Source organism: Podarcis vaucheri, assembly GCF_965113315.1.
Source record: "Podarcis vaucheri genome assembly, chromosome: 17".
NCBI lineage: Eukaryota > Metazoa > Chordata > Lepidosauria > Squamata > Lacertidae > Podarcis > Podarcis vaucheri.
In genome coordinates this window covers 14806433-14817711 of record NC_138755.1, presented here as the reverse complement: position 1 = coordinate 14817711, position 11279 = coordinate 14806433, and the positions used below count along the sequence as shown (strand labels likewise).

At 46.2% G+C, this 11279-nt stretch overlaps 2 protein-coding genes across 2 annotated transcripts; one reads left to right on the top strand and one right to left on the bottom strand.

Moving 5' to 3' along the window:
• Nucleotides 1-791: 791 nt before the first annotated feature.
• Nucleotides 792-4049, bottom strand: LOC309522048 (interferon epsilon-like). The gene is made up of 2 exons (XM_082205259.1): nt 3319-4049; nt 792-1517 (listed from the first exon to the last, which is right to left on the bottom strand). The coding sequence occupies exons 1-2, from the start codon at nt 3902-3904 to the stop codon at nt 1513-1515; spliced, it is 591 nt and encodes a 196-aa protein (XP_082061385.1). The 5' UTR covers nt 3905-4049; the 3' UTR covers nt 792-1512.
• Nucleotides 4050-6704: 2655 nt separating this feature from the next.
• Nucleotides 6705-7376, top strand: LOC309522601 (interferon beta-like; the record flags this gene model as incomplete). Its single annotated transcript, XM_082205992.1, has 1 exon — nt 6705-7376. The coding sequence occupies one exon, from the start codon at nt 6705-6707 to the stop codon at nt 7338-7340; it is 636 nt and encodes a 211-aa protein (XP_082062118.1). The 3' UTR covers nt 7341-7376.
• Nucleotides 7377-11279: the final 3903 nt, after the last annotated feature.

Genomic DNA, 11279 nt, shown 5'->3' with positions numbered 1-11279 from the left:
AACCCCAAAGAGTGGATATACAGCATGTCACACAGTAGAAGCAAGTATTTAGCCCTCTAAATCTACCTCCCCACTGGAAACATCTAGAGATATTTCCATGTTATGTTTTATTGGGGAGGGGGAAGAAATGTAATGTAGGCATTATTGACTGAGTAAAGCAAAAAGAGTAAGGGACCCCTGGACGGTTAAGCCCAGTCAAAGGTGACTATGGGGTTTCTGTGCTCATTTTGCTTTCAGGCTGAGGGAGCCGGCATTTGTTCACTGACAGCTTTCCAGGTCATGTGACCAGCAGGACTAAGCCTCTTCTGACACAATGGAACACTGTGACAGAAACCAGAGCCCACGGAAACGTTGTTTACCTTCCCACTGCTGCAGTTCCTATTTATCTACTTGCACTGGTGTGCTTTTGAACTGCTAGGTTGGCAGGAGCTGGGACAGAGCAACGGGAGCTCACTCCATCCTGGGGATTTGAACCACCGACCTTCTGATCGGCAAGCCCAAGAGGCTCAGTGGTTTAGACCACAACACCACCCGCGTCCCATATTAACTGAGTAATATGAGTAATATTAGCTGAGTACTGTAGTACCTCAGGTTAAGTACTTAATTCGTTCCGGAGGTCTGTTCTTAACCTGAAACTGTTCTTAATCTGAAGCACCACTTTAGCTAATGGGGCCTCCTGCTGCCACCGCACCGCTGGAGCCCGATTTCTGTTCTCATCCTGAAACAAGGTTCTTAACCTGAAGCACTATTTCTGGATTAGCGGAGTCTGTAACCTGAGGTACCACTGTATTTCAATTTAAAGTATTTCAATATGTTCTACACACACCTATGTATTCAGGCAAGCAAGAGGAATTATCACACAGTTCAAGGACACTAGCAAAGCACTCAAGCAGTGGGGTCCATGAGAGATATTGCCTATGGAGGTCAGGGTCTGGGGAGAGGCCCGAGGCCCAGATAGAGAGGCCTGGGGTCTCTGGGCCTGAGGTTCCCAAGGACACTGGGATAGGAGACATAGAACTTCCTCCCCATACATGGAAGCACCAAATATCTTCCTCAAGTTGGTCTTGCTTCCTCTGTCCCCACCATTTACAGCCTAACTCTCTGATAGAATGTCCCCCATACTTCATATCATTGAAATAGGCAAAATCACCCAAATGACCCAAATTGCTGAGATGTGCATTTTTAATAGGAAGACTGTTGAAATGGTCAGTCAATGAAAGGATACAATAAATAACATTAAATAAAGGAACTTCATAAATATAATAAATACAAATAAATATAAAGAGCAAAAAGTGTTTCTGCGATATAAATAACATCATCGTCAACGTGGATTCTTTTTTCCTTTGGATCTCTAACTTCTGCGTAAGACTTCATGGTAGCATGGCATTTCTTGGTTACAGAAGAAGAGGGACAGGAAAGGGCAGCTGTTTTGATTTCGAGAAATCTCTCTGAGGAATCGAGCGAAAGTTGAATGGTTGTAGTTGTAGTTCATTCTCCTCTTTCTGGTGCAACTTAAGCTGAAAGGAAGATGAAAAGTGGTTGAAATTCTGCATTCATTTTGAAATACCTTGCTTTTCATTTCAAAATATGAAAAATTATGAAGCATAAGCACTAATATTTTTAATACGGGCTCCTCAGAAGAATCAGAAAATGGAAAGGTAAGTTTTATGAAAGCTTCTCAGACCTGATTAAAGTACAGTGGTACCTCGGGTTAAGTACTTAATTCATTCCGGAGGTCCGTAGTTAACCTGAAACTGTTCTTAACCTGAAGCACTACTTTAGCTAATGGGGCCTCCTGCTGCTGCCACGCCACTGGAGCACAATTTCTGTTCTCATCCTGAAGCAAAGTTCTTAACCTGAAGCATTATTTCTGGGTTAGTGGAGTCTGTAACCTGAAGCGTATGTAACCGGAAGCGTATGTGTCAGGGGTTCAGGAGCAGAGACGCAGAGAAGGGAGGAAACAGAGAGCGAGGGGGAGGAATATGAAGGAAGGATGAGTGGGGATGACGACCCGAGATCCCCGAGCCTGTCCAGTGAGTCCGAGGATTCCCAGAAGGGAGCGCCAGCGGTCAGAGCAAGGGGGGAACACAGGGGGACACCCCAGGAAGAAGGGGCCAGAGGGGAATCAGAGAGCAGCAGCTGGAAATCGGGACCAACGTGCCCAGCTGGGAGCAGCGGGGAGAAAGGGGACCAGGCATCAGGTTCCGGAGGCTTTCAGCAGGAGGGAGGGCATGAGTCAGGAGTGGTCACGCCCACATCAGGGAGCGAGGAAACGGTTAAGAGGAAGGTAGAGGGTTGGGCGCGCGCGCCAAGTTCAAATGCAGCGGAAGCTGGCGCAGTAAGCAGCCCGGAGAGTGAGCCAGGTCCCAAAGCCCGCCGCAAGGAGGCGGAAGGGTCCGGGGGGTCAGCGTCAGAAGAGAGTAGGAAGGAGGAGACCCCGGGGGGCAGAAGGACCCAGAGACGGAGGGAAAGGCGCAAGAGGTGGAGCAAGGCTAGGGTATTAAGCTGGTGTGCTAGAGGCGGAGACTCAGACGGGTCTTCGCCGGTCTAACGTAGAAGACGTAGGGCTGCACATTGCAGTTCAGAAATGGAACCTGTAACCCAATAAAGACTCTTATAACGCAAACGCTGGCTAGCGTGGTCCTATGTGAGCTGGGACTGGGTAGCAGCCCTGACAGTATGTAACGCCAGGTATCACTGTAACTGTCTTTCTTGATTGTGATGACACGAGAAAATATGTATTTAATGATATGTGTAAAAGTGAATCTTTCTATATTTTTGGCTTCTGATGTTGCATGGAATCTGATTTTTCTGTGATATGGTCCCTTGTTGCAAATGAACAATGCTGTGCACTTGATAGCTCTTACGAGTATTCCCGTTGGTTCTCTGCATGTTGCCAGCAGGGTATTGTTGATAGCATGTGAAAACCACCAGAATCTGCTTCACCAATGTGGATACAAACAGCCCACTACACCACATGAAATCACATCAGAGATCAATCCAATTTATCATAGCAGGAACTCAATGGGAAGAAACATCTACAATCTGTCCCATCCACGTTGGTCTTTCATGCAGAGTGTCCCCATTCACATAGCATCATCTTGCGGATTAAGTCTTTTTCTTGCAGCAACAAAGAAAGCCTAAATCACCAGAATTCTGAGGAAATCAACAACTTCTTCAAGAAGAATTATGAACATTTCTTAGTGTCAAGTGAGTGTAGGTTAGACATCCTGAAAAGGTTGCTGAGAAACTTTGTAGCTGTTTTTCTCACCTAGTTCTAATCAAGTCTTATGTATTTTTTAAAAAAGTGTACAGTACCTTCGTTAGAGATTCTTTTGATGAGTTGATCTGTCAGCACAAAACATTGCCTGATCTGGATCTGGACAGTCAACCAAGCACACAGGCTGTACTCTTTATCTTTCAGGAGATCGTGGAGTATTTGGAAGTATCTTTTCACTCTCAGTCTGGTGAGCAGAGTTTTCTGACCTCTTGGAGATGTGGGGCCACGCTCCAGCTCTGCACTCCAACATGTTTCCAGCTTCTGAATTTGCTGGTCCAGTTCGGTCTGGAAAGCGGTTGTGGAATTGCCATCCCAACCCATTTCAGTATGGTTTTGTCTGAAGACGTGCAGAGTCTGTTGGAGGATCTCTTGTATAGCTGCCTTGGCATTCTCCACTTGGACTTCATTGATGTTCATGAAGATTTCCTGATTCGTTGAGACGTCCATTTCTTCTCCTATGCATTGAATAGGAATGGTTGTTCCCATTTTGTTCTTCAGAAGCTCCAAGTTGGCCTTGTTGGCTTCATGTAGCCAGCTGCGAAACCGGTTACAGTCCAGAGATGAGATTTTGGAGACGAAAAGCATCATTAGGCCTACATGCAGCAACCATCCCTTGGTGATCATGGTGGAGATGAAGGAATGTGGTCTTTGGTAGAGCACTGAATCTGGAATACTGTGTCTTGAGGAAGATGTTCTGAAGTCTGTTCCATCTTTGAACCATGGCCTTGCATTTAAACATGTAGTCGCAGAAGTTTTCCTCTGTCTTTTTCTGTTTATGTGGGATTCCCCTTTCTGAAAATACTCTTCTTTCACTTTCTCCCCTTTGTACGATTTGTAAAATCACAAAAGACCAAAAATGCTGTTTTCAGTTGGGATACGCATATTTAGAAAACTTACTTTTATGTTTCATTTTTGACCAAAAACACCCTTAAATTAATGTGAAAATGTTTTTTTTTAATAGTGAAAACCAAAAACCATTGTTATGTTGACTTTTTCTCAAATTCATTTTATCAGTTTAAATGTCAAACTGCTGGAATTTCTCATGATGTAACATAGACTGGCCAGGAACATCAGTCTATGGCTGCTCCATGCGGAATAATTTTAACAGGTTTGGAGTGGTCCCAGCGATGCAGTGTTTAGAGCTGGTTCCCACATACATGGACATCATTTGGTTACTCTTCCTTTGGTGAGCAACAGCTGAATGTGTGAACCCGCCCTGTTGTTTTTTAATTGAAACGATTTTAACATCATGTCAGCAGTCTTTGATCTGCAGTCTTTGATTCTTACAGCAACTGTATACTAAGGAGTAGCAGTCATTCATATACAAACATTTAAGCTGCTCACAGATCATGAAGAGGGATGTTTGTGAAACCCCTTGCAAGCATTTAATGGTATGTGTTTATTAGCTATTAGCTGCCATTCGCATAAAGGTCTCAGGACAGCACACAACACAATAAAAACAATAAAATGCAATTTGTTCACAACTGCACAGTTAAAACACAATCAGCCAGAAAATCATATACAGAGACCAACAACCATCACATCAGGTGTATCCAATGTGGTGTGTTTAAGATCTTGGTACACTCATAGGAGGTTAAGAGGAGCCTGCAGGATCAGGCCAATTTCCCCTATAGTCCAGCATTGTGTTCTCACAGTGGCCAACCAGATGCCTGTGGGAAACCAGGGAGCAGAACATGAGCAACTCTCCCCTCCTGTGGTTTCCAGCAACTGGTATTTGGAAGTGTGGGTAAAAAGATAAAGCATTACACACCTGTTGCGACTAGGAGTACTCCAGAAACAGAGAATTTGGGGGCCACCACCAAGAAGGTCCTCATATGCTGCTGCTCCCACCCTGACACCTGAGGATGGGGGAACAATCAGCTTTGACTACCAATCTTAAGTCCTGGGCCGGTCTGTAAGGGAGAAAGTGATCTTTCATGTATTTGGGATGTTAGAATTCCTGATCCATGACTGCAGTCATGGGACTTTTGTCTTTCACATGACGGTGTATGTTTTGACTCCATAGAGTGGGAAGTGACAGAGACAGGATTTTTGTGTTCTGTGAAGTGGGACTATTGTCCTTTGGTCTTTTCCCTCTTTGTTGTCTGATGCTAGAGAGAGAGGGAGCCATGTTGCAGTGCTCCGTGTGTGTTTATATGTAAATAAAGTAGATTAGCCAAAAAGCTGAGTTGCTGAGGTCTGTTACGCAAAATGTGCAAACTCTGCAGATCCCTAAGTATGCTGGTGTCGGTTGGCATCAGTCGCTGTGATGTTCAGGCTGAGCAAAGCTTTTGAAGCTCCCGAACGATCGACAAGGAGGGAGAGAACATGCCAGTTGGGCATGTGTCTCTGCCAGGGTCCTACTCGAGTGTAGGCTGAACTCCTGACATGGGACCCCACATCCAATCTGTCAACAGTTAGACTGTATACATTTCTTAGGTGGGAAAAAGCAACCAGTGCAATTTTCACACAACTAGTGTAAAATTTGACCTCCTGGCTGCCCTGATCAATAGTCCAGCTGCTTCATTTTGCAGTAACTACAGTTTGACGCCTCTTCAAAGAGGCAAGGCACAACCATGCAATCTGGAGTTTGCCAGAGCACAGACAGTACCACAGCCTTAATCACAACTGGATCACAGAATGTAGATAGATCATCCTGTTCCCTGAAGGGCTATGGCTGGCAGGGTCTTGGCCAGTGAGATCACTAGAGCCCCAAGTAGTAATGCTGTATCAGAGAACACCCTTACACTTTGGACCTGATTTCTCCAGTGGGGGGCAACCCTGTCCTTGACAGACCTCCTCACCACTTACTTGGCATACATAATGCCTCCATCTAATCTGGACTCAACTTGAGTTTCTCTGCCCTTATCCAGTCCTGTACATCCTCTCCTGATTTGGATGGAATGGGGAGATTGAGCTCAGTGCCATGTGCATACTGTTGACACCCCACTCCACCAGTTCAAATATAAGGTGAATAACAGGGAATACAAAATGGAACCCTGCGGAATATCACAATGGGGCAATTCACATGGTGTTCAGCAGTTGCCCCCACCCCCATATCATGCACTGCGCTGAAGCTGAACTTAATTTTTGCATTAATGGAAGTTCCTTTTCAACAACAAAACACCTGTTTTCCAAATCTTCAACATCACTTTTGGTCCTGTGTGATTTAAAAATCCAAAGGGAAGGAAAAACCCTGAAACTAGAGTATTTTCAAAAGGAGGAAGTCCATCCCCACCAAAACTGAAAAGGACAAAAGAAAACTTCAGCCACGGAGCATTTAAATACAGGGACATGGCTCAAAGATGGAACAGACTCCAGAGCATCTCCCTCAAAACGAAATCCCTCAGCACTCCAGCAAGGACCACGTTTCTTCATCTCCACCATGATCTCAAAGGGGTGGCTTCTCTGCTTTGGCCTAGTGATGATGCTCTGCTTCACTGAAATCTCCTCTCAGGACTGCAGCCAACTTCGCAGCTGGCTAAATAAAGACAACTTGAAGCTTCTCAACAGCAAGATGGGCTCCACAATTCCCCTACAATGCATCGGCCATGTGGCCAATTTCTCCAACAACGAAGGAATCCACAGCCACGAAATCCAGGGGGAGGGTGCCAAGGTAGCCACACAAGAAATCCTCCAGCAGACCCTCCACATCTTCAGGCAAAACCACAGTGAAATGGACTGGGGTGAGACTTCCATAGCTGGTTTCCAGGCTGGTCTGCACCAGGACATTGAGAAGCTGGGACAGTGCTTGAGTGCAGAGAAGGGCAACAGCATCCGACAGCGGGTGAAAAGCTACTTCAGAAGAATCAACGACTACCTGAAAGATGACGGGTACAGCCTGTGTGCCTGGGAGATTGTCCAGATGGAAGTCCGGCAATGTTTTCTGCTGATCGACCAACTCCTCAAAAGGACGGGAAATGCAGGTACTTGTATGCTTTTAAAAATAATGTTTGTAGTTAGAACTAAAGAAATGGAAATTCCAGGGCAGCAGCTCAGCTTAGCAGATACTACTTGCTGCAAACAGAGAAGACTAAGGCTCCAACTAGTTCCCAGTTAACTGAGGAGGAAACCACACCCAGAGAAGAGAGGTGTGTCTCTTAAAAAGAAAGGCCACGTCTCCTACTGGGAAAGCATTTCAAACTGGATAATTAATGTATTCTCTTCTTCATTCCAGCTTAACCTCCAGTCGGTGCTGCAACGGAAAAAATGGGATGAAACAGCAGAATGGAATTGTGGCTTGAAGAGGGCATCCCAGTTACTCAGCTTTCATTAGATTCCTCCAGCAATGCATTCCTGGAAAGCAAAACAGCTGCTTCCTGTTCTTCTGCACCTGCTACTGTTTGCCAGATGCAAAGTGGTGTCTCTAGGACGGAAGTCTGTGTTTTCCTCGGTATCAAGAGAGTTTCTCTTCGTGCAGAAAAAGCACTCCGTTCCTCCAGCAATGTGTTTCTCAAAAGCTAAACAGCTGCTTCCTCTTCTGTTTCATTTGCTGCTACATTGTTTTGTTAAGTTAAAGCTAGTGAAGTGTGATTTTGAAATGTGAAAAAGCTACAGGGAAGCCTTACACGGAAGATAAAGGTTCAAAAGGGAAAAAAGAATGGCTTCTAAATTTGTGCAACAAGAAGATTATCCTGTACTGTTCTTCCACCCTCCGCAATCTTCTCTTGTACTGCCAGAGGGATATACTTTATATTTCATTAGATTGATTTTCCCTTGCAATGTGTTCTAGGTGGTATTCTCTGTTCACACGGGGCGCTAGGACAGGCATGGCCAATGCTACGAAAAGACCAAAGATTTGCCCCAGAATCTTCACAAACATGATGAGCTTCTAAGGCAGAGGTATAGGTGTTCCTTGACAGAATATTAATTTTATAAAAAATCACTGATCCTTATTCTTAAACATCTGTGTTTGGAAGGGCTAGTGAACCAGTGGAGGCTGCCAATCACAGAAACTGGTCAAAACAGATTGGGGGGGCACGGGAAGCTACACAGTGATGGGGGGGAATTGGGGGGGGAATAACATTTTACCCCTTCCATAAATGAGAGTTTCCATGCAACAACACCACTCGTGGAATCTCCAATGTACTCATAATTTAATGCATTCTACAAAAGCAATAAGTTCAGGATTAGGTTGGAAAGGCTACATACAAGCACAGATTTTCCAAACCTAGGGCAAAATTCGTAGTACGGTAATAATTTATTTACTAAAGGAACACAGTGATTTATGCAGGTCAAGCAGTCAGAGATGCAAGCATCTTAAGTGGGGCAATTATTCTTCTAAGAAGTGTGCCAAATGAAATGCACTATAGACGTACGTGATTTCTGTTATTTAAAAAATATTTATTTTATTTATATAATGCGTGTGCTACTTTTATTTTATATGTATTTATTATTCATCTGGCTACGTCATGTCTTTTATTGTATCTTTTCTTCACCGACTGGAAATATCAAATGTTCTTCCTATTAAAAGCTGCAACATGGGTCAATGGAATGATTTTGCGTGTTTGAAGGGCATGATGTGTGGGAGCTACGAGAGTTTGGCTGCACATGATGGGGACCTCATAGGTCATGTGTCAGGGAACTGCCATCAGAGCCAGAGGGAGAAGGAGGGCTCCAGAGGGATTCCGGAGAGCGTCCCGGGAGGGAGAGAAGCAGCACATCTTCTGGGGAAGGAAATCAGCGTAGCACCAGTGGAGAAGGGGGGCAGATGGGGGAATCGGCGAGGTGGCTCCAAGACCCCTCGCCGGTGACCAGTGGGCAGTGGCGTAGCGTGAGTTGTCAGCACCCGGGGCAACGCAAGTAATTTGCGCCCCCTAACCCGGGGCAAGGCACGTAATTTGCACCCCCCAACCCCTAACCTGCGAGTTGCCGCTGGCGCTGCTGCCCAAATGACACCGCTTGCCCGGAGGAGGAGGGGGGCAGAGAGACGAGGAAAATGCAACGGCCCAGCAGCTGCAGCAGCAGCGGCGGAGGCGGGGCTGTGAGGAGGGGCTGCCTGGCGTGTCCTCCGCGACGAGCGCTGAGAGCCGCTGCCTGCCGGGCGCCTTCAGCCGGGCGCCGCGAGACATGCGGCTCTGCTACAGCCTGCGCCCGAGGCTCTTCGGCGACTCCGGAGGCAGCGAGCGCGCCCCCCCAGATGTTGCGCCCGGTGCGGCCTGCCCCCCTTGCACCCCCCACGCTACGCCACTGCCAGTGGGGAGAGCACGGGTCCTCCAATGCCCACACCCTCCCTGCACAGAAGGCTTCCGCGCAGGGAAAATAGGCGGAGACTAGGCGTCAAAGAGCTTCTTTGCTGGAAGAAGTTCAAGAAACGCCCACTGACGGATTCTGCCAGCTGTCTCAGCCACGGGAGAGTGGCTGTCCAGACAGAAAGGGTTCACTCAGGCAACCCAGCCAGATGTGGCGCCGATTTACACACGAGCAACCCCTAGAACCATTACATCATGTTGCAGAGGAAGATGGGCAGAGGAAGCATGACTGATCTGTAGGTGAGGCTTGGTGCTTCCATCATGTAAGGTCTAAGGAGAAAACTCTGTGCCTCCCTCAACAGTGAGGTGGGTGACCTGATGAAGAAGGCACACCTTGCACAAATTCCTTCCAGAGGGATGCTCAGATTCCTGTTTTAAGCATTACAGAGGGAAGACAATTTCCTTGTTCTTTGTCTCCCTTTCCCCATGTTTGTAGCCATTCACAGTACACGTAAAATGGATAAGGCTGCAATCTTAGTCCCCATATATCCAGGAGTAAAGGGACGTGGGTGGCGCTGTGGGTTAAACCACAGAGCCTAGGACTTGCCGATCAGAAGGTCAGTGGTTCAAATCCCCGCGATGGGGTGAGCTCCCGTTGCTTGATTCCTGCTCCTACCAACCTAGCAGTTCGAAAGCATGTCAAGGTGCAAGTAGATAAATAGGTACCGCTCTGGTGGGAAGGTAAACGGCATTTCCATGTGCTGCTCTGGTTCGCCAGAAGCGGCTTAGTCATGCTGGCCACATGACCCGGAAGCTGAGATTAGTGCCGCAACCCCAGAGTTGGTCACAACTGGACCTAATGGTCAGGGGTCCCTTTACTTATCCAGGAGTAAGCCCAATAGAATTCAGTAAGAATTATTTCTAAGTGGACATGGTTAGGATTCCTGCTGCAGTCTTTTAAAATATCTTTTAAAACTCAATGACAGATTGATATTATTTTAAAAACTACTACAGATAAATTGGGGGGGGGGGTGAAACAGGACGAATGTGTCATTTTCTTTAATTTTCAAGATTTTATCATGAAGTTAAAATAACAATCCAGTAAGAAACATGAAATAAAATGGAGAAGAAGAGAAACAGAGACAAAACACTATTTTAAACAGCCAAGGCTTACCCCCAAGTATTCTGGGGTGCTGAGGGTTGCTACGGAACCCCTGTTTCTCTCGGAGAACTACAGAATTGACCAATCCATCCCTCTTCACAGAGATCTCTGGGAATTGCAGTTCTGTGAAGGGAATTGGGAGGGGGTGTGTCCTAACCACTCTTAGCCCCCCTGACAAACTACAGTTCCCAGAATTATTAGGAGGGGAAATCATGACATTTTGAAGCAGTAGTTTGGGACTTTATATGTATGAGGTGTCAGAGAGAGAGGAGGAGACCTACGTGGGGAGTGGGTTGAGGACATAAACTTCAATTAAAATTGCAGGTAATAATTTCATTTATAATGCAAATTTAGCGGGGGGAGACGTTAACCAGGTGGTCCGTGTGCTTGAAGGAAAAATCCATCAGCCCCTGCTCTTAAGAGCTTTTGACCTTTAAAACAGACAGCCCTTCAAATATAGACTGTGCCTTTAAAACAGAGGAATATGACCCCCACAACAGGAAAAAGTTCCTCATCCTTCTTTGACAGCAATGCCACACCATGACGTTTTTCCGCAATAAATGACGCAGTGCCTGTTTCCGCCACCAGATGGCTGCACCCCTACATCCCCACCCACCCCAAAAGTTATGCTTAAAGTTTTATAGGC

Excerpts from the sequence above, each read along its gene's own strand:
- LOC309522048 (XM_082205259.1), bottom strand. The coding sequence starts at position 3,904 with ATGATCACCAAGGGATGGTTGCTGCATGTAGGCCTAATGATGCTTTTC.